The sequence below is a fragment of the Limulus polyphemus genome, unplaced genomic scaffold (assembly GCF_000517525.1).
Source record: "Limulus polyphemus unplaced genomic scaffold, Limulus_polyphemus-2.1.2 Scaffold528, whole genome shotgun sequence".
NCBI lineage: Eukaryota > Metazoa > Arthropoda > Merostomata > Xiphosura > Limulidae > Limulus > Limulus polyphemus.
The window spans coordinates 371,110-393,389 of record NW_013666138.1 but is presented as its reverse complement, the minus strand read 5'-3'; the positions used below and the strand labels follow the sequence as shown (position 1 = coordinate 393,389).

Genomic DNA, 22,280 nt, shown 5'->3' with positions numbered 1-22,280 from the left:
AGGTGCTTGTTCTTATTTAAACTATTACCACGTGAAGTTCATTCACGTGTAAGGTGCTTGTTCTTATTTAAACTATTACCACGTGAAGTTCATTCATGTGTAGAGTGTTTCTTATTTAAACTATTACCACGTGAAGTTCATTCATCTGTAGAGTGCTTGTTCTTATTTAAACTATTACCACGTGAAGTTCATTCATGTGTAGAGTGCTTGTTCTTATTTAAACTATTACCACGTGAAGTTCATTCATGTGTAGGGTGCTGGTTCCTCTTCAAAATGCAGTTACAGTTCCATAATACTTGAGGAAGGAAGCATATTATGCTGATACACCAATAGGTAGGCCACAACGATTAATAAACATAAGGAAAAAAATTTATTCATGGTGGAACATACTACATATTTCGACAGAACATTGGTCTGTGCTTCTGTCCTGAAGAAGACAAACCAATGTAATATGTTCCACCATGAATAAAATTGTTTCCTTATGCTTATAAAGTGTAGTGTGCCTACCTATTGATACAGTTCCATAAATTATTCCACTACAAAAAAACTCCTAAACTTTCATGCTTAATACCTATTATTTAACACACATTTTTGGCTACAGACCATTTTAATGTCCTTCTTTGGTAATTTCAGTTGACTTTACAAACCATAAATACCACCATTTGAGGTATAATGGGGAGAAAGAATATTCAAAACTTCTTACTTTTAATGGACGAGAGAAAAAAAAAATTCTAAACTAAAACATCGTGCAACCTTGACGTTCGCGTTCACTTCGTCAACGAATCAGTCAACAAAATTTTAGAATACACAAGTAACTAGAATGTTTAAAAAGCAACGGTCACTAAACAAGATAAATGATAAATTGGAAGTCCTTCATTAATGATACTAATACAATGTTAATGATGTATATGTACAAAACTAATTACATTTAGATGACATCATAAAGCTGTTGGACACAGAGATATTCTGAAGTTGAAAGGCAGTTTAAGGAACAATCCCCAGAACAATCACTATATACAGCACATCAAATTATATAAAAATTGTGACTTACCCATGTAATAGGAGAGAATTTTGAAGGATAAAAAGAACAGTAACACCAAGCTAATCATATCGTTAACAAATATTGTCTTTGACAGGTGGCGCTGGTGGCCACAAATCACAGATTTTTGATACCAAGTGGTACAAAATAACTTATATGATTCTGTACACATGATGTTTCTGAATTTTCTTTCCTGAAATTAAGGTATTACAACCACCCACGTAGATAAGACACAGAAGATTCCGGAAAATTTCACATCAATATAAAATACAAGAATCTGTTATTTTAAATTCACCAAGATTTTTAACTAATGCAATGATAAAAATACTGAAGTTTACTAGTGACTAATAAAAACAACAACACAAGGCTTAAGACCATTTCTACATGAACGAAAGACACTATACTGTTGGGTTATGAATATTTGTAGGTAAAGTAAAATACAGGCCTAAGAAATATATATATATATATATATATACATATATACAAGTAGAGTATATACACAAACACAATAAGGAAAGAAGGCACAAGGTGAAACAGAAAGCTGCACCATCTGTTATGAAAATTAATTTCAGGAGTGTGGAAAATTTTCAACAGGCTTGATATTTAGTCACTGAATGTCTGATGATTTTACTAAAGAAGTAATATAATCTGACATTCACATTAACTCTCTCTCCATTGCTTACAGGGCTTCATGTTTCATCTTCTAGGAAAAGAAGTCCTCAAATCTTTGGCTAGAATCTCTCATAAACTCATTCTGCCTTAATTCTGAGGAGGACAACGTTACAATGATTAATGTTCTTCAAAAATGAAGGAGACCTAGGCTTCAAGTTCCAAACGTTATCTACCTCAAGAACCATGGCAAGAGTCAGGTTATGTGAAATTGTACACCAAAAATATCCATCTGCCAAGAATTTCCATAAGACTTAAAACTTATAAATTTATCAAAATAATACTAGCACATCATACTTCTTTTATAAACCCAACAGAACAATTTTTAAAACAAGTATGATCTCTTTCAAACAAACAAAAATACCTAGTGTTAAATACTTGTTAGATTCTCCTTGTAGCCAGAGATTTAAGTACCAATTAATATAGAAATTCAAAAGCACACTTTCACATTTCAAGCATAACAGTATAGTCACAAATGTTACTAATGCCAAATAAATGAACATTTTGCAATTTCTTACCAGAACATAAGAATGTAATTTTAAATTTTAAGTGTTTAAAATAAAACTAGATTATCAATACAAAGTAGTTGGATGCATAAAATAGCAGTAAACAAATACTACATTTTTCTGAACAATATCAAGCTCTCCAAAAAAACAGGACTTTTTTCTTCTACATAACAATTTGTCTTCTATTCATAACTGTCTCATTTTTTCAGCACTTGTCACATCAACACACAGAAACATAATACCAAGAGATAAGGTTAAATTTGCACTTCAATACATCTGTGTTAAACAGTGCTAGTTTCAGAAGAGGCACTAATTTCATGAAACATTCCAGTTGAAATACGTCTGAGCTTCATGATTCCTCGCTCTCCATTTCTGTCTTCTCTACCACTTCCCTGAAAAATTAATGAATATTGCTCAGGAGATCTTATTATAGGGACTGCCTGTGGTATTCTTTTCATGTGCAAGTCTGGATATTAATACCTCTTATTCTAGGGACTGTTTATGGTATTCTTTTCAAGTGGATGATTTTATTTCATAGATGTACGTTGTTTAATAAGTTATACACCCATGTAACCAACACTCAACCTGCCTTTCAATATAATAACAAACAACTTTTCTATACTGAGATAATGTATGTGAACATATAAAAACTTGTATATACTCTGTGATGAAACAAGTGAGATACAATTCTATCCACTAAAACAAAACATGAATACAAACATACACTTGTGTCATCATGAGGCTAGATAAAGTTCTATCCACTAAAACAAAATATGAATACAAACATACATTTATGTCATCATGAGGCTAGATAAAGTTCTGTCCACTAAATCAAAACATGAACACAAACATACACTTATGTCATCATGAGGCTAGATAAAGTTCTATCCACTAAAACAAAACATGAACACAAACATACACTTGTGTCATCATGAGGCTAGATAAAGTTCAATCCACTAAAACAAAACATGAACACAAACATACACTTATGTCATCATGAGGCTAGATAAAGTTCTGTCCACTAAAACAAAATATGAATACAAACATACACTTGTGTCATCATGAGGCTAGATAAAGTTCTGTCCACTAAATCAAAACATGAATACAAACATACACTTATGTCATCATGAGGCGAGATAAAGTTCTGTCCACTAAAACAAAACATGAACACAAACATACACTTATGTCATCATGAGGCTAGATAAAGTTCTGTCCACTAAAACAAAACATGAACACAGACATACATCTACGCTTCTATCCACTAATATAAAACTTAAACATAGACCTTATATTCACCTCGTCATGAAGCAAGTACCATAAAGTTCTATCCTCTGAAATAAAACATGAACACAGAAATACACTTACTCTATCATGAAGCAAGTATGACAAAGCTTCCATTAAGTTTTGATAATTTTTTCTCAGGTTTTCATGGTACTCATACTGATCCGATGTTACTAGTCTACTATTTAGTTCCAAGGCCTCTTGGCAAACATGTAAAAACCTCCTGTAAACAATTTTTAAAATTTAACTGAAGATTATAATACTGGTACTTTTAATATATTTTAATCAGGACAGATGATTGATACAAAATAAGTTTATTTTAATGGATAATTTTAACCATTGTATACAATTATTCTACTATCCATATTTGATCACCAATCAAAATAAAATACAGAAAACAAAATATGTAAAAGCTTTACGTAACTTTATAATAGGTTTGCACAATGAATACATTAAAATTTTCTGACAGTTACAGATGTACAAATAAATACATTATAATTTTCCATTTAATAAAGAGACTTTTATAATTCAGTGTGTCATATCTTACATATGGTATAAGAAAATAAAACTACAAAGGGGTACTAAGGGTATCTTGCACATGCAAATTACACAGTAGTAATATGTTTCCACCATGGATATAAATGAGCCAGTTGATTACAGTGCAGCTCATACAACTAACATGAAACTAACAAGTGTGCAAAGAGGTGAACTGGTGAAATATTATTACACCAGAGGCTACAATGCTGAGGCAGCTCTCATTGAATACCATAGAGTGCATAAGATCTGCAAAGGGCCTTGTTCCTGTGTGCAAATTCATGGGTGTAACAGTGCACATTATATTGCCCAATGTCTGGATTTGCAAATTTCAGTTGTTTGAAAGGTTCTTCAGTCAACTTTCCAAATGTTTCCTTGCAAAATGCATCATTTCAAGTCATAAAAGAGAAGGATTTAGCTCAATATGTTTGCTTTGCATTGTAGTTCTTGTAAATACTGAAAGTTGATGACCAATAGCTTACCAATACTTTATGGACTGATGAAACACATCCAACTCACCTACACAATACTATTGTGTGGAGTGGTTTCATTTCATAGCTGACTTTACTATTAGACCATAATTTTTTTGAAGACCCAATCAGCAAATGGATTGCAAACTTGAACAGTCAATGCTGCACAATATAATGCAATGTTCACAAACAACGTGATTTCCATGCTGCAGCAATGAAATGTGATAGACACTATGGTTTTTATGCAGGATGGTGCCCCTAATCATATTGGTAACCATGTGAAACATATCTTGCAGGAGCATGTTAAAAATAGAATTATTCCACATGAATTTCCTTGTGAATGGCCACCTTGTTCAATGGACCTAACACCAACCTCACACAATTCCAGATCTCAAGGATGCAACTTGTGGTCAGCATACCAGATGAGATGTGCATTGTTTCTGTAATATCCATTGTCACATAGATGCAATGTATTCTGGATGCTGGAAGAGCACATTTGGAGCAGCTGCTGTAATTGGTCAGGCATTTGATCGTAGTGTTGCTCCTGGTGGCAACTGTGGCATTTGAATGGGACCCTTAATGTTCCTGTACAATTTCATCTTCCTATGCCATACTGTTAAGAGATATGAACCACTGAACTTGAAACTTTTTTAAAAGTATCTTGTAGCTATGAATAATAATTTTTTGTCTGAGAGCTGTACATGTATACATAAATAAATTATAACTTTCTGTCTTATAATTGAAGATATACATATAAATACATCATAACTCTATGTCTGATAATTGTATATGTACATATCAAATATACAATCTTTATTTGACATTTCTGTCAGAATGTGTGTGTGTACCTGAAGACACTTCTTAGTCCGGCTACCTTTTCTTTTGGATATTTGGCACAATTTTCCTCAGAAAGAAAAGCTCTAGAATAAGCTAGAGGGCCTGCATTTACCTAAAGTAACAGAAACAATAGATTGATCTTGTCATTTGAGATGTATAACAATAACTGTAATAAGTGTAATTTCTGAACTGGTGGAAGTAGATAAATATACTTGCATACAATTTATGTTTCAGTTTATAAGAATGAAACACTAATTTGTAGAAGATACAAAATTTCCAGTTTCCTACTTGTTTAAGTCCCAACTGGTTGTTTATGCTCCTCAGAAAACTTGAAGAAAAAAAATCTTATTTTCTTCTAGAAACTTGAAGCTATATATCCTAAAATATAATGCTAACTAAAATATATTACATGTACAATAACTGAATTTATTTGTAATTAATACTAATCTTTTTGTAGTTTAATTTAGTAACATTGTTTTTTAATTTTAAATATATGAACAAATATTCTATATAATAAAAATCATATTAAGCATCGAGAAAAGTATTTTACACAGAACCACTTACTATCCAACTACCAAATTATAAAACTATTTCCTTTAGCAAAAAACACTGATAACAACCATGCATTTTATAGGAAGGCCATAAAAGTATCGTTTATTAAACAAGATTAACTGGAGTTGCTAACAAGTTTTGACAACATTGTAAATTGAGTTATTTGTACAATAATTTCTGGTTATGTTTGTATTCTGAAATGGCAACATTTTTTAATCCTTTATCCAGTTCAAACAATTATACACCAATTTCACATCTGATATTTAGTTTTCATAACTCCTACAGTAAGTGTACACCATTATCTGTACAATTACTTATTGACTGGGTTATATTTTGAAATAGGTTTATCTTTTAGTATTTTCATACAGTTAACTGTACAGCTGCTTGCTGCCAGGACCTATGTTTTGATATTATGTATTCAGTACAGTTATCTGTACAACTATTTGCTGTATGCGTTTTATTTTGAAATAGATTTATCTTTAGAGATTTGAAACAGTTAACTGTACAGCTGCTTGCTGTCAGATACTATGTTTTGACATTATGTATTTAATACAGTAAATACAGAGTTATCTGTACAACTACTTATTGTCTGTGTTTTACTTTGAAATAGGTTTATCATTTAGTGTTTTCAAACAGTTAACTGTACAGCTGCTTGCTGTTGGGTACTATGTTTTGATATTTATGTATTTAATACAGTAAATACAAAGTTATTTGGACAACTATTTACTGTGAGGGTTTGTATTAGAAATAAATGTATCCTATTTAGTCAGTTCCAACATTTAATTGTACAACTATATATACTGAATGAAAACAGTTAACTATATAACTGCCTATATATGGTATTCTGTTATAAAAAGTACCTTAAGTTTCAGCTGAAGTAGATAGTTAAACATATACATTTTTTGTAGTTATACTTGAAACAAGTACTTTAATGTTAGGTACAATTGTAGTTTATAGCTTTATTTAGAACAACTACTTAAATATTGCACACATTTATACAGCCCTGTAGCTTAGCTTTACTTAGAATGTTACTTGAATATCATGTACAACTGTACCTGCACACTTGTAGTTATACAAAAATAAGTTGAATGTTCTACACATTCATACCTGTACACTTATACTGCCCTGCAGCTTCAGCTGGAGTTTCTTTAAGTCAGTAGGTTTTAAGGACACAACTTCTTGGATCTCACATACTCTCACCTGCATTTCATCAATTGCTACTTCTATAGGCTCAAGAACTTTTGTTGATTTTGAGAAAACAGGAATGCGTTTCTTTACATATGGAAAGGAGTTTATAGCTGTAAAATAAATAAATAAATATGTATATATAAATGAAACATTTCTTGTTATACTTTTCAATCAGAAATACTAATTTAATTTTTTCCCCATTTTTTAACACTATTAGTTTTAAGGAAAGAGGGAGAGATTTGAAAAATATACTAACATATTTTTAGGCTTACATACTTTCACTAAATATTATGTTTCAAAAAAGTTATATGAAACCTAAAATAAGTACCTCATCCAGTATAAAACTTACTAGTAAGAACTGTGCGACGTTTACACTGTTCCTCAGGAATACCTTGAGCTTTATTGCCACTAAGAGTAAATGGAGTCTCAAACACAAATCTTCTAAGATCATTGTTACGCTCAAATTCAGTTTGTCGCTGACTGAGCTCAACTTCTTCAAAGTAAGGTGTAACATGTGTCACCTGAATGTATGCATACTTTGGATCCAAGTCTTCAGGGTTGACCTTATTAAAAGAAATAATCATACACTTACAAAATATCTGAGAGTAATCACAGTTCCCTTCAGAAATAGATTGGTAAATTGTACAAAATGCTATTATAATAACTGTTACAGTAAGATGATTAGAATTTCATAGGCAACACTTCTAATAATTGAAAGTGCGTCAACTGAAAAACATGGCCTACACAAACAAAAATCTCATCAAGATATTCACTTATTTGTATATAATAATTGATGAAGTTATATAATAAACATTCCCAGAACTGAATGTTTCCTTAAATTATTGTTTATGTTCAAAGAAAACTTGTATTCTAACCTCAAATATCTATATGATAAAACTTTAGTCAATATTCAGTATAATTACATGATGATTTTCAGCCAAGTTTGAACAAATGATCCCACCAAAAATTTCACTTTTGTTTAATGTTTTTGAACTTCACTAAACTCTACCAAACTATCTTGTTAAAACTGGTTCCATCATTTAAGTACTTGTTTCGAATATCATAATTTCTGACAACTCAAGAGCATATCCTGTTTCAGAAGTTTTTGTTTCTCATGTTAGTGTTCAGTCTTAACAAGTACTTGAAAAGATAAAAAAGTCTGAATGATGGTGCACTAACTTTCAAATCAGGATAGATATATGGATTTTACACAGCATCTTATGCAGCTTGAAAATTCAGTCATATACAAATCACAAAATAACTTTATTTTAGCATACTGAAAAAATGTCATCTCCTGAAACTCACAGAAAAATTTACATCTGCATGCTTAACATTTATCAAAAGTACTTCTTATGAAAAAGACAAAACATTTTTAGAAAAACTGTACACATATACTACAACATGAGTTCTAGACAAACAAGTCTTATAAGTAAGAGTACTAATGGTTCAATTCTTTAAGAGTATTATCATGAAACAGGATAGTGGTTCATAATCAAGTTTGCCAGGAATTTCACAAATATTCTAACAGAACATATTGGCAAAAACCATTTTAAAAAGCAGACTTGTTCTTGAAACAACACTCAAGACTTTCTATCTTAATGGCTAAGGTTGCTAAAATATTGATAATAAACAAAATTTAAAATTCATCGATTTGTTATTATTATTATTCTTGTTTAATAAGCCTACAGAAAAAACAGATATGAATATTCTATTCAAACCTGGGAAAACCTACTAAAAAAACTTGTGCAGATCATAGGACTATTTTTATGTTGATTCATGAAAGAGAAGGAGAGATTTTATCAGTTTTTCCATCGCTATTGGCCAAGTTTCTCTTTGAAGCCATTCAAGCACCAAAGCCTACAGCAAAAATGGCTAGGAATAAAAGCCAAAATCTATGCACAGCTACTAAACAAACTCCTGCGAAGATTGTAGGGTTATTTTTATGTGGATTCTTGAAAGTTTAGAGTTCCACCCTCTAAACATTTCTAAGTTCTTCACTACCAACATAAGCTCTAAGAAGCCATTCAAGCATCGCAGAAGTGCAGAAGCCATTTAAGCACTGTTATACTAGCCAAAAATGATCTTTTTATATTAATTGGAAATGCTTCCTTTTAGTAGAGTAAACAATGTGTATGTTTATAACAGTGTCTCAAGCCTTATTATTATTGATTATAGTTTTACAAGCCACTACCGAAAAAACAACTACGAATATTTTACTGAAACCTAGATAATAGTAATGAATGCAGTATTAATTATGTGATAAGATAGTTTTAAAATTAATTCAAGCACCTTCATTTTTTCGTCCTGAAAAATCTAACTCCTTCACTTTCTGCCCTTGAAAAAATTTGGTTTTACTAATGTGCATTAATTGGAAAAATAATTTGTGCAACTTGAAGTGCATTAATTGAAAACTGCCATGTTAAGGATTCACCAATTCTCAAGTTTACTGTTCTTCAGTGTTTCTAGAGTTTGCTGCTGTACTTTGTCTCTATGTAGTTTTCTGTGACTATTTCAGTGAGTTTTGCAATAGTAGACGATTACCATAGTAGATTTCTCTACTCTTGTGAGTGGTGATTTATTCCATTGATTTTCGTATTTCATTTGTTGAATGTGTGTTTAAAACTAGAGACTCTTAAAATAGTAAACAAGCTAGGCTGGAAATAGTGTCTACATTATTTTCCCAAACTACAAATCCGTATTTTGACTCCACTAAAATTGATAAGTACTGTAAACATTAAGTCAAAATAGGGAATTGTAACTTGAGAAAATAACGTAAACACTATTTCCAGCCTAGGTTGTTTACTTTTTTAGAATCTCTAGTTGTAGGCTTGAAAATAAAATCTTTGCATTTTGATTCAACTTGTTTTTGTACTTTTTTGACAATGCCTATTCCCCTTTTTAAATTAACACTTTTTAACTATCTTGTAGATCTAGTGTTAATTTACAGCATTCAGTGCTGCTCTGAGAGGTACTGGTTAAAAACAAGATACTACTGCAAGTGGGAGTCCTTTTAATTTTTTGTAAACATATTCTTAAATGTCATTTTTATATGACCAGAAGATAAGGCTATTGTACATATTATATCTATTTTGTAAAACATTTAACAAAGGCATATAATAATTTAATGTTTGGAAAGAAAGTTTATTTTAAGAATATTAATGTTATATAACTTATTTTCTCACAGAGCAAACAGAATCAATTTAAATAGCTTTTTTTACACATTTCAATTTTTACATTGCTTAGGTTTTTTTTAGAAGAGGTTCCTCTATCAGAAAGTTGGTTATGTGGAATGATGTTAGGGTCAAGAACACTCAAATAGTATTATTATTGTAACTGTGATTAGAAATTGAAATAATTATAATAAACAATTAGCTTTCTATGGTAATGGCACTCAACAGAAAGAAAACAAAACTTATTACATCAGAAGATTTACAGAGAATAAATTGGTAAAATATTTTTATTTATTTTCTTACAACTTTTGAGTCCATGATCATCTTAACTATGTCTTTTCCAAACTTTTCACAGAACAAGTGATGGAGTCTTTCAGAAATTTCTGCAAGAGAAGTGACTTTAGGTTCTTTGTAGATATATTCTTTACCAGACTCTTCTTCAAAGTAAGGCTGGAAACAAACAACAACAAAGGAATATTCTAGAATGTAATTATTATTAACAGTGATAGCAAAAATCACATGATAGCATACATGTCAAATATTTTAACCTCAATAATAACTGGTGTTTATTTTATATTAAGTTTAAAGGGAGGAGTTCACTTTAGCTGTCTAACTGAAATTTACAAAAAAAGTTTCAATATATTGCAGGTGTTTCTAGATTCATTCATACAGAAGTTCATTTTGAGTTTTGTTTACTGAGAATCCACATACTAAACAGTATCAAAAATATTTCTAACTGAATTATCAAACAAAGCCCATGTTATACATATTTCAAGGAAGATTATTTGGCTAAAACAATGATACCAATGTCTTTCATTCATTTGTTCAAATTTGACTAAGTAGTGGCTACATTTTAATAAATAGCTTTCTTCCTTTAAATTGAATTAAGACTCAGTGATATTTTGCTAATACTGATTTTAATTCTGTCCTTCATTATTTTTTTAAACATTAATAAACAATAAGATGAAACATCTTACCTGTCCAAAAAAAGCAACTCGATAATATTTTCCCAGCAAGCGTCTCCCTGTTCTGTTTACTTCTACGATTTTATTGTAGCCATTTTGAAGAGTCTTGTAACAAGAAGCTAGAGCCTATGAACAATGTAGATTTAAAAATTAGTTCAACACATACAATAAATTAGCTGTAACTAAAAGATAGTAGTATTAACAAACTCAGTATATTTATATTTCATACAATTTGTAACAACACTGAAGGTTTCCATTCTTGGTTAAAAATAATTTTCCAGGACATTTCAGCTATTTTTCATGACATTTTATATCCTTGAATCATCCCTCTTATCTACTTCATACTCACATCTTTTTCAGTTGCTTTTTTAAAATTTTATTTAATTAACCACATTTTAATTAAGTTAATCATTCTATGAAATGATTAACTGTTGTTAAATCAGATAATGTATATCATAAAGTCACAGTTTTCCATGACTTTTCCAGACCTGGAAATTAACTTTGAAAATGTTTAAAGCTTTTTTTCAAGATCACGAGAACCTTGAAACTGTTTAATGCTTCACAGTTTATGCTTCTAGGTTGGAAAAAAAAAGCTTCAATGATCTATTCCAGCAGTATTTCTCTGTACTAATCGTTTTTATATTGCTTGAACTGTTTTACATCTTAAATATTTTAAGTCGTACTACTTTCCTAGGTCTTACATAATTACTTTCCTATTTCACAAAAACAGTTTTTTATATCTTTAGTACACCAGAATATTTAGATTTCCTTTATCAAATAATCTTATCTGCTTACCTCATAGTCCCTTCTGTGTTCGTAAACTGGGATGCTTAGTCTGTACACTTCTGCTATCAGCTCATACCTTTCAGCATCCTGTAGTAACTCAACACATTCTTGTAGTCTTTCCAACAGAGAATCCTAAAACAGTGATGTTACAATATATATATATATATATATATGGGAATTTAGAGATAATAAAGCATTATCTAGTCAACATATTATTGTAAATATTTTTAAGTGTAATCACAGAAGAAATTTAATGAAGCTATAATCTTCAAAAGTTAGAAATATTACATTAAGACAATCTGTAATAGATTCCAGGTATTTTCTATAAAATATATTAAAATTTCAATATTAAATCAACTACAAGTCAGCGTTCTACAAATCAAAATTAGTCACCTCTGTATACTGAGCATCATCATGCATTCCAACATCTTCTTTTACATTTGATTCATCATGAACTACATTAGGTGAAACTCTGTCAAAAGCCTGACATCCTCGAGGAAATATACCTGTAAAAACAGAAATAAGTGAATGGAATTTAGATGAGTTAGGCCATGACACAAAATTTACCTCCCAGGGCATTTTAAACTAAAAAAATACTAGGCTTTTGGCAACATTTTCAAACAATGAAAAATGTGTACATATTAATGTTTAATCATGAATATTATTCAACGATTGAAGTCAGAAAAAACTTGTTTTTTTTTTACAAGTCCAACTGGTTGTAAAAATGCTATTCAAGTATGGCTCATATCTGTGATGATTATACACAAAGCTAATCTTGTTGAGGCCTAAAATATGACAGTAGAAAGTCTCCAATTACGGACAGGACTAAATATATCTCTTAGAATCTCAAAGTCGTGATTTTGGAGGTTCATAGTTGAAAAATATTTGCTTCTTAGAACATATTAATGAAGTTTGACATATATATATTTTTTTTATGCCTTGAAAAAAAATTGGTTATTTTACTTTATTTTTGTTTTTTATTGGTATCTTTATAATCTCACAGCTGATTACAATTTTAGAGCGAAAAAAAAACATACTTCAGCAAAAATTCATTCAATTTTCTAGCTATCTAGCAGACTATCAATACTAAATGAATATCTCTAAAGTTGCCAAATATATTCTTTCAACTTTAAATTACGTCTTTTTTGTGTGCTAATTTTGCTACTATAAAAACAATACACTTTTACAGAATAAAAAAAAACAATGAAAACATAAAACTTAGTACAAGTTATGGCTAAAATAACAATAATAATATGCATGAACTACTTACAGATAGTCCAAATCAAAATCTTACTATTTAGAGAATTCACATACCATTCATACCAAATCATGGGGACACAAACATGCATATCCATTAACATTCAAAGCTTTGCACAAGACATGTCTTAACACTTACCTTTGTATTTTAGACACTCTGCTTCAAGGGCAGCAATATGTAGGGAGCAGTGAGCAGCCTGCCAGAAGAATGGAATTTCAACACAAGTACACTACAAACTAGGATTACTATACACTAAAACTTAACTTCATCTGTCTGTATAAAATAGTGATAAAATGATACATTTACTGCTACATCTACCTACACCAGAAGCTGTATACGATGTAATCTATTGCATGGTTTTAACTCCTTAATCCCCTGATATGGTTAGTAGGTATGCTGCACTGCTTAGTTACATTTTATTTATTATATAAATGGTATGCACTTACTTAATTTTATACAAAATTTTACGTTACAATATGTTTTCAAACAATATCTTTATTACTAGTGGTCTGTGCTGCTTGGAAGATATTAGCTTAGTAAGTCAGATAAAATATTCTTATAACAGATCTTTAACAAAGAATTTTTGCAAGTTTCACTGATATAATTGTCTTAATCTGATGTGAAAGTTACCAACTGAATATGTTTTCTGACTTACCTCTGAATAGTTTCCATCTTTCTTGTGATTCTGAGCCATGCTTTCCAGCCAGGTCTTCCGTAAAGCAGGAGTAGCAGCATAACTATTAGCCAGACTATGCTTTAAATCTACCAGCATCTCAGGATCATTCTCATGTTCTCGCATCTGGACTGTAGCCATCAACACAGTTCGTATTCTTTTTGTCAGGTCCTTCACCTCTGATGGAAATACTGTAAAATAAAAGATTATAGAAAATGTATGTTTTTGCTTTATAAGAAAAAAGAATGTCATTAAGTAAAACTACAAAAAAACAACATAGAATGACATATTTCTAAAGCTTATAAAATATCAGTAGATAGTAACAGAATTATTATCCGTGAAATTAGGTATATTAGAAATACGTTTTATCCTTGTGCTGTAAAAATACAGATTTCTTGAAAAAAAAAAGTAGCCTATGGTATGTTATTGTGCAGCTGATAAAAACTGTTATTGTTTGAATATAAAAAATACATTACATTATGCACAATTAAACTACTTATTCACTTATTGATCTTTTAGTATGAAAATTACTAAGGATTGATAAGTATAACTAACCACAAAAAATATAATCCGACATGATAATACAACTGATCCAACATTTTCTACGGAAAACAAGATTTCCCATTTACTCACAATACACACACACATTGATGTATACAGTTCGAGTAGTAAGTTGAGGTTACATATACAATATACCTGTTTTCTGCATTGCTTTGTCGCTATTGGCATAATTGTTGATAATTGACAGGCTCTCCTGAAATTTGGCATTATTCAGTCCTATAGCTTCTCCTAGTAGTCTTGATACTGATACTATCAGCTACATAACATAGGAATATAACACTTTATTAAATTATGTTTAAAAAATGTTACATCACCCACTGTTTACTATTTATAGATATTACATTCTTATTATCTGTATGTTTCAAAATTCAGCAAGTCTTATAATCTGTATTGTTACAAATCCATTTAAACATCAGCTTCAAATTCTAAAAGAAAATATTTATGGACTACATATGTATTAATAAAATAAAGAGTATAAAATATAAATTATCTTTGTTATGCAAAACACACCACAAATAAATCTAACTTCTTTCTTTTTAGGCATGTTTTTGCTTATAGTTTAGTACTATGTTTTAAGAACCAGTACAGCAATTGTTTTCATTATTTAAACATATCTTCCATACCTTATTTCCTTGCTTTGGAATAATCTTTTTGATTTCAATGAATTCGTTAGATTAGCCATTTAAACACAAGTTACTGACTACCTGGATTTTAATCTAAGTATTCCTATTTATATCATTATAAGTTATTAAAATACTTTAATTTTAGTATTTTTGCATTTTGGTAAATTTCCTTATTATAAAGCAATTTCAATACTTGTACACTAAAAAATTGTGTATGAATTTATGTTAGATGGCTTTTTTTAAAATAAAAAACAATGAAACTATTATTATTTTTCTTCTTTTTGTGTTCTGATACTCAATGAAGCATTTTTCATCTATATTGAGCTTCCTTATTACTTCAACCAGAGTTGGAACATTTTATAACCATTGTTTGATTATAATAGCATACTTAGAGTTGGAACACTTCATAACCATTGTTTGATTATAATAGCATACTTAGAGTTGGAACACTTTTATAACCATTGTTTGAATTATAATAGCATACTTAGAGTTGGAACACTTCATAACCATTGTTTCATTATAATAGCATACTTAGAGTTGGAACATTTTATAACCATTGTTTCATTATAATAGCATAGTTAGTTTGATGATTAAAAGATAGTAAATTTCACCCTTTCTATTAAATGTCACTTACCCATTTCTTCACTGCATATTCAACACACTAAAAAGTTTTAGATGGGTATTTCTTTCTTTCTTTTTATGGATAAGTGACAGAACCCAGTAAAATAATTAATTTTGTTTATGACCACATTTACCTGCAAGTGGACTCTTGTTAAACCTTTTCTTCCAGTGAACTCAAAGTTACTCCTCATTAAAAGATACAGCAAAGCACAAGCCTCATTTCTCACACTCGAGAGCTTGGAGTTACAACACCGTAGCAACTAAAGATGGAAATAAGTGTAAGAAAAGAAACTGCAAACAATACACACACACACACTGTTAATTACCTTTCAGCTATGACATGATAAAAATAATATATCCTGTACATTTAAGCCTGTCTTTCTTATGTTCTAACGTCCATTGAAAAAGAACTTTGGGTAGTGATACATAACATTCATTAAAATATTTCTCTCAATCTGTGATCTCAAAAAAGTTTTACTTGGGTTACAAAATTCCAAGTTTTAAAAACATTTTGCTATAAATAGAAAACCTACTTCTTAAATGAAAAATTGGCAAGTTCATAAAAAAACAACAACTAAGTTTTAAGTTATTTCCAACACACACTATCTATACATACATCTTAATACTGATATGTGCTGAAATATCATAGCAGTACAAGTCTGCTAAGAATAAAAAATACTAAATGGTGTTTTTTAAAGTTTTGTAAATTCATTTGTATTTATATGAATACATATACTGCACATTAAAAAAGTTGTACATCTTTTGATGTGAAGAGCTTACAATGGGATTGGTATAATGAACTCTATCCATATTGTTTCAGCTAAGGCCAAAGTATTAATTCTGTTTAGACTTTTCAAAGTTTATATTAACATTAAAACTTTTAATGATATAATGTCATTGAATCTGATGGATTTTCTAATAAAAAAAAGTAGTAACAGACAAAAGTAATACATCCTACATTCACGGGTCTTATACATCCTAGTTGTCATACTTTGTAATAGAAACAAATCAATGTCAGTATGAGAGGACCTAAACATGTAATTATATTTTTGTCATTAATTTTGAGAGCTCTTAATTGCTGGATGTATTACAATGTCAACTGTGTTTTTTTGTTAATACCAGAAATATATCAATCTATTTCCCATAACTACAGCCATTTAATAATCTACTTACTAATAATTTCTAACATGAACCTGATTTGGCTGATGTGAGATGATATTTTTCAAAATTACAGTTTTCAACTGATTATGTTATAAATTTTTTACATGTAAGGAGATAATATGATTTCACACTGCAAATCAACTCAAAGAAAACTAGAATGCTGAATTTTCTTGGCAATTGAGAAGCTTTTAAATCTTTTTTCAAATGCATACGTATATATAAAAATGTCATTGTTATCTTCCAGACACTGAATTACATAAAGTTATGCTAGGTGACAAGGCAGCATGGCACATTGGCTTAAAGCTCTTAGCTGGATGGTTGCAAGTTCAATCTACCCAGCTGCGTGATAGATACCAGCTGTTAGCTGGGGTTAACTTGCAATAGACTGGCACCCTGTCCAGGAAAAATGCATTTCCATTGTCATCTGCTTTTGTCAATTAACCCTATAGCTATGGGTTTTCCTGTCATAGGGGTTAGAGGGCACATCATCACATTTGTAGACTTACATTCAAAATTTTATTGAACTACTATTTTATGAATGTATGGCAAAGAGTTTATCATAACATTGTAAATTATAATTCAAGTTTTAATATTGTTAAGAGATTCCAGGGCCAGTATAGAGCTAAGAGAATCAGTGGAAATAGTACAATCACTGTACTGCATAGCTTCTACATATGCTCTACAGAACGACCCCTCTTATCAATATCAGCACCACACCAGAGGTGGTTGTGTCCATTAAAGTCTCCCAGAAGTGAAAAAGCAGATGGCAACTGATCAATGAGAGCATCAAGGTCCGACTGATCATAAGTCTCCCCAAGAGACAGATAGAGAGAACAAACAGTGATGGTACGACCGAAGGAAACACGGATGGTTACAGCTTCCAAGGGTGTATTGAGGGACACAGATAAGGAGGGCACATGCTGGTCGACCAGAACAGAGCTAAAACAATCAGTGTAAATAGTACAATCACTGTACTGCATAGCTTCTACATGATTCATGGCAAGAAAAATAGCATACAACTTGGCAGTGAACACAGAAATCGTAAAAAGGATCCTGCAAACAACTACCGAGCCACAGCAAACCATGGCAGAGCCTACAGAGTTACCCAATTTCGAACCATCTGTGTAAATAGGAAGAGAAGAATGGCTCGAAAGATGTTCAGCAAAAAAAGACAGTACTTCCAATCGGGAGTATCTGCCTTCCTTAGATGACTCAAGGAAAGGTCACAGGCAGGAATGGTAATAAGCTATGGTGGAATGGGCTGATCATTTGGGACAGCAATGTCATCCAATGCCAGACCCAATTCAGCCAGTTGTGCCCAGATACGAAGACCAAAGGGAGGAATTGCAGACCATCTATTCTGAAAGAGCATGACCCACCAAGGAAGAAAGACACAATCCCAGGTGGGATGCCGTGGTAAGGATCAAAGCTTGGTAGGATATTCTGGAGAAAGTTGCAAATGATGGAGATGAAGAGGAGGTTTGTGGGACTCAGTGTACAAAGTCTGGACTGGAGAAGTGCAAAAAGCCCTGGTGGAGAGCCAAAGCCCCAGATGGTGAATGGGGTCCACCATCTTCAAGGCCAAAGCCCTGGAAGAAGTATAGTCCAAGTTTGAATTGAATCAGGGCATGATAGATCCTGAGCATGGAACATCAATCTGCTCCCTAAGAGGTGGAAGAGAGAACAAGGAGGATGTTCAGAGCCCTTGCACACTTGACACATAGCTGCTTGATGTGTGGAATGGAAATAAACTTACGATCAAAGATAAGCCCAAGAACTTTTCCTCAGGGACCATATGAATAACAACACTGCCGAGACAGAGATCGGGTTGGAGACCCCGTATGCATGCGGTTTTGGTAAAAGAAAATTTAAAAGCGTTTGCAGTGGTCCACATCAACAACCAATTGAGGACAGTCTGAGGCTGCCGCTCAATAAACCTCATGTTCGACGACTGACACAAGATGTGGAAGTCGTTGACATAGAGCCCATTTGCAACAGTTGGAGGAAGGTGAGTAGTGATAGCATTAATTTTAACACTAAAAAGTGTGACACTCAAGACACATCCCTGAGGGACTCCAAGTTCCTGCAGAAAGGAACAGGAAAGAGTTGAACCCATACAGACTTGGAATTGCCTGTCCAGTAAAAAGTTCTGAATAAAAATGGGTAAATGACCATGCAACACATAGGAGTGGAGGTCCTGCAAAATGCCCTACCTCCATGTAGTGTCATAGCCTTCTCGAGATCAAAGATCACAGAAACAAGATCAACGTTTCAAGACGAATCAGATGGTCCACGGTGCAGGGCTGTCGATGGAACACACACTGGGTGGTCGAGAGGAGCATGTTTGAATCGAGGAAACAAACAAGATGAGCATTAACCATTCTCTCTAAGACCTTACAAAGACAACTAGTCAAAACGATAGGACAATAATTAGAATGAACCTTTGGATCCTTCCTAGGTATAGAGAAAGGGAGGACAATAGCCTGGTGCCAAGCATCAAGAAAAACATGCTCCTGCCAGATCCAATTAAAAATAACCAGAAGAATAGCAAGATAGGCAGGAGAGAGATGGCGCAGCATCTCATAATGAACATCATCAAGTCCGACAGATGAAAAACAAATGCTTCCCATTCCCTTTCCATCTTGCTCTCCAGTGGCCAGAAAGTTGCTGATGCTCTCTGCCACAACTTTTCTCGTGCATCTAGCACTTTGTTTCTTCCCCTGCTTTTTTTGGCCATGAAGTCTCGGGCAGAGCAATCACCTCTTTTCTTTCAGGCCAACCATCTCTACGACTATAATTGCCCCTTTACACTTGCGGAACTCAAACACCTCCCACTGACTTTTCTAATCTTGTTCCATACAGTTTTGGAACTGGTGGTAGAAGAGATGCTAGTAGTAAGCTTAATCCAAGACTCCGTTTGGCTTTGACATCAAACCTGCTGAGCATTGGCCTGCTGATAAACAATGCGATTAGAAAGAGAGGAATACTGTCGGAAGGTATTCCAGGCTTGTTTTGGATCTTTCCATGCCTCCTGGCAGGCAGGACTCCACCATGGACGAGGATACTGTGGAAAACGTGTTAAGGTTTTAGAAATAAAGTGAGCAGCTTCCTGGACAATACAGTCAGTCACTGCAACTGTAGGCATCGTTGTCCTTGCCACCACAATGAGCATACGTCACAGAATCACGACAAGATGTCTTTGAATGACCGAACCGCTGGCACTGGAAACATCGGAGAGAGTTGGGAATATATGGCCATACCTTACAATTCAAATTACTCGCCTTAACAGTGGCAGGTGGCCATGGTGATGAAAACATCAAAATCAGAATAGAGTTCAGCACCATAATACCATCTTGACGAGTGGAGATTCGTCAAACTGCTGAAACTCCTTGGCTGGAGAAATCAGCAAGGATCTCCGATTCGGGGATAGACTTCAAGCCCCTCTCAACAATAACTCCTTGTGAGGAATTCAAAGAAATGTGGAGAGTAACCTCAATGGGTATATTCCCAATGGTCTTTGAATTCAAGAGGAGTTCACTGTGCTTAGCTGTAGATGTTTCCACCAAGATGTCTCCAGAATGGAGCTTCTTAACTGACTTTGGAGAGCCAGCAAACCCCTCTAATCCCTTCTGTATATATAAAAAAAGGGAGACATTTGCCCTAAAGATTAATCAAACAGGGAATGCAGGATAAGGAAGCGAGGTACAGGTCCACATTGTGGCGGAGATTGCTGTTCAGTCTACAAGGCGTGGTCATTTACCAATTACCAGAGTTTTTTAATTTTTTTTGGGATTTGGGGAATTTATAATAAAAGAGAAAGATTCAGTGCCCACTGACCCCACCAGCCATAGAGTCCTATGGGGGGATGCATTACAATGTCAAACAAGAACACTGCAGCAAAGCTATACCCAAACACTAGCATCAGATATGATGTCCACAACACCCGTTGAGAACACCCAACACTGGTATTCAGCTGACCCTAGCCCAATGGGACCAGGAGATTGATTCTGGGGGTGGGGCACCTGTCTACAGGAATTTATAGCCAAAGCAGTGTCTTGCAGTGCCCCAGACACCACTCAACCACCAGGATCTTCTCCTCCTCTTCACATGTCACCACACATGGCAATCATGTGGGTGGATATTTAGATCCCAGAGGAAGTAACTGAAAATACAAATACGTACAGGAATCCACCCCGAGGGGATGATATAATGATCGAAAAATGATATTTTTTTTACACCTAAATACAGCTTACTTAGTAAGTCTGATAAATTATAGTGGAATTCTGTAGTATTGGTTTAATAATTAATCATTTTCTGCTATTTTAAAATGTATATTTAAAACCTAAAAAAATTATATTGCTTCATCCTCCATGTGCAAAATTCGACCAGGCTTAGCATGTAAGGGATGGCAAGCGAATACAAACTTTGTAACAATTGTAAGTAGTAGAGATTATTGTGTTCTATATTTCTTTATTTATTGTTCTATGTTTAAAGAAAATAACTGTAATTTAATAATTTATTTGTACATAGTAATAATATACCTATATATGTAATATATTATTATTGAAGTGTGATTGTATTTTACAAAATACTGGTCCACTAGAACAAAGTTAAAACAGTTGCACTTTCTAAAGGCCAGTTTTATGCTATTGGATACCATAACATGAGCTGCATGTGCACCACATGATTGCAACTTCTGCAATGTTAGTCAGACATGACCAAAAGGTCAATAAAATAAAAATAATAAATAGATGTATAATATTATGAGATTTAAGGCATTTAGAGTAAACATTTATGGTTTCCTGTAACAATTTGTAGTCATTAATGAAAAATGTGTAATTTAGATTTATTTCCTAGTTGTTTATGTTGGTTACGTAGTTGGTCAATTCAATCAAACCCATACAGAGATAAGATAGAGAAAATGATGGATAAGATACAAAGTTTTTCTAAAAACACGTTTGATAGTTATCTGGAGTTTATTAAAAGGTTATAGAGATTTTGCAAATGAAATCTGACAATTTTCTGATGCATAAAAAGTATTTTTAATCTTAAAATCAAAATTACTTTGCATGTTGGATAGTCAACATTCAAAAAGAAAAAAATGCATAAGTAAATCTTTAATTAAAAAATCTGATATTTTCTATACAAAAGCATTGTAATGTTTACTGATAATCTGCAAAATTTCATGACAATACACACACATTACAAAAAGTTGTAGTACAACTGCTCTCATGGTTACGAGCTTGGTGGATTCCACCCAGCCCATAATCAAAGATAAAACTAGAGATCAGTGCCAGATCCATATTGACACGAAGGAGATTTCACCTTTTGATGCTGGATAACAATCCCTATAAATGTTCTAACTGGCCTGAGGAGAGTAAATACT

At 32.5% G+C, this 22,280-nt stretch overlaps 1 protein-coding gene across 1 annotated transcript in view; it reads right to left on the bottom strand.

Moving 5' to 3' along the window:
• Window positions 1-588: 588 nt before the first annotated feature.
• Window positions 589-22,280, bottom strand: part of LOC106458887 (dedicator of cytokinesis protein 11-like) — a 168,422-nt gene continuing 146,730 nt past the window's right edge. The window contains 13 exon segments of the mRNA XM_022385244.1: window positions 589-2,606; window positions 3,580-3,718; window positions 5,348-5,448; window positions 6,996-7,186; window positions 7,426-7,639; window positions 10,550-10,696; window positions 11,224-11,337; window positions 12,007-12,129; window positions 12,391-12,503; window positions 13,394-13,451; window positions 13,911-14,119; window positions 14,625-14,745; window positions 15,868-15,993. Of these exon segments, the coding sequence (XP_022240952.1) occupies window positions 2,496-2,606; window positions 3,580-3,718; window positions 5,348-5,448; window positions 6,996-7,186; window positions 7,426-7,639; window positions 10,550-10,696; window positions 11,224-11,337; window positions 12,007-12,129; window positions 12,391-12,503; window positions 13,394-13,451; window positions 13,911-14,119; window positions 14,625-14,745; window positions 15,868-15,993 (1,767 nt within the window). The 3' untranslated portion in view covers window positions 589-2,495.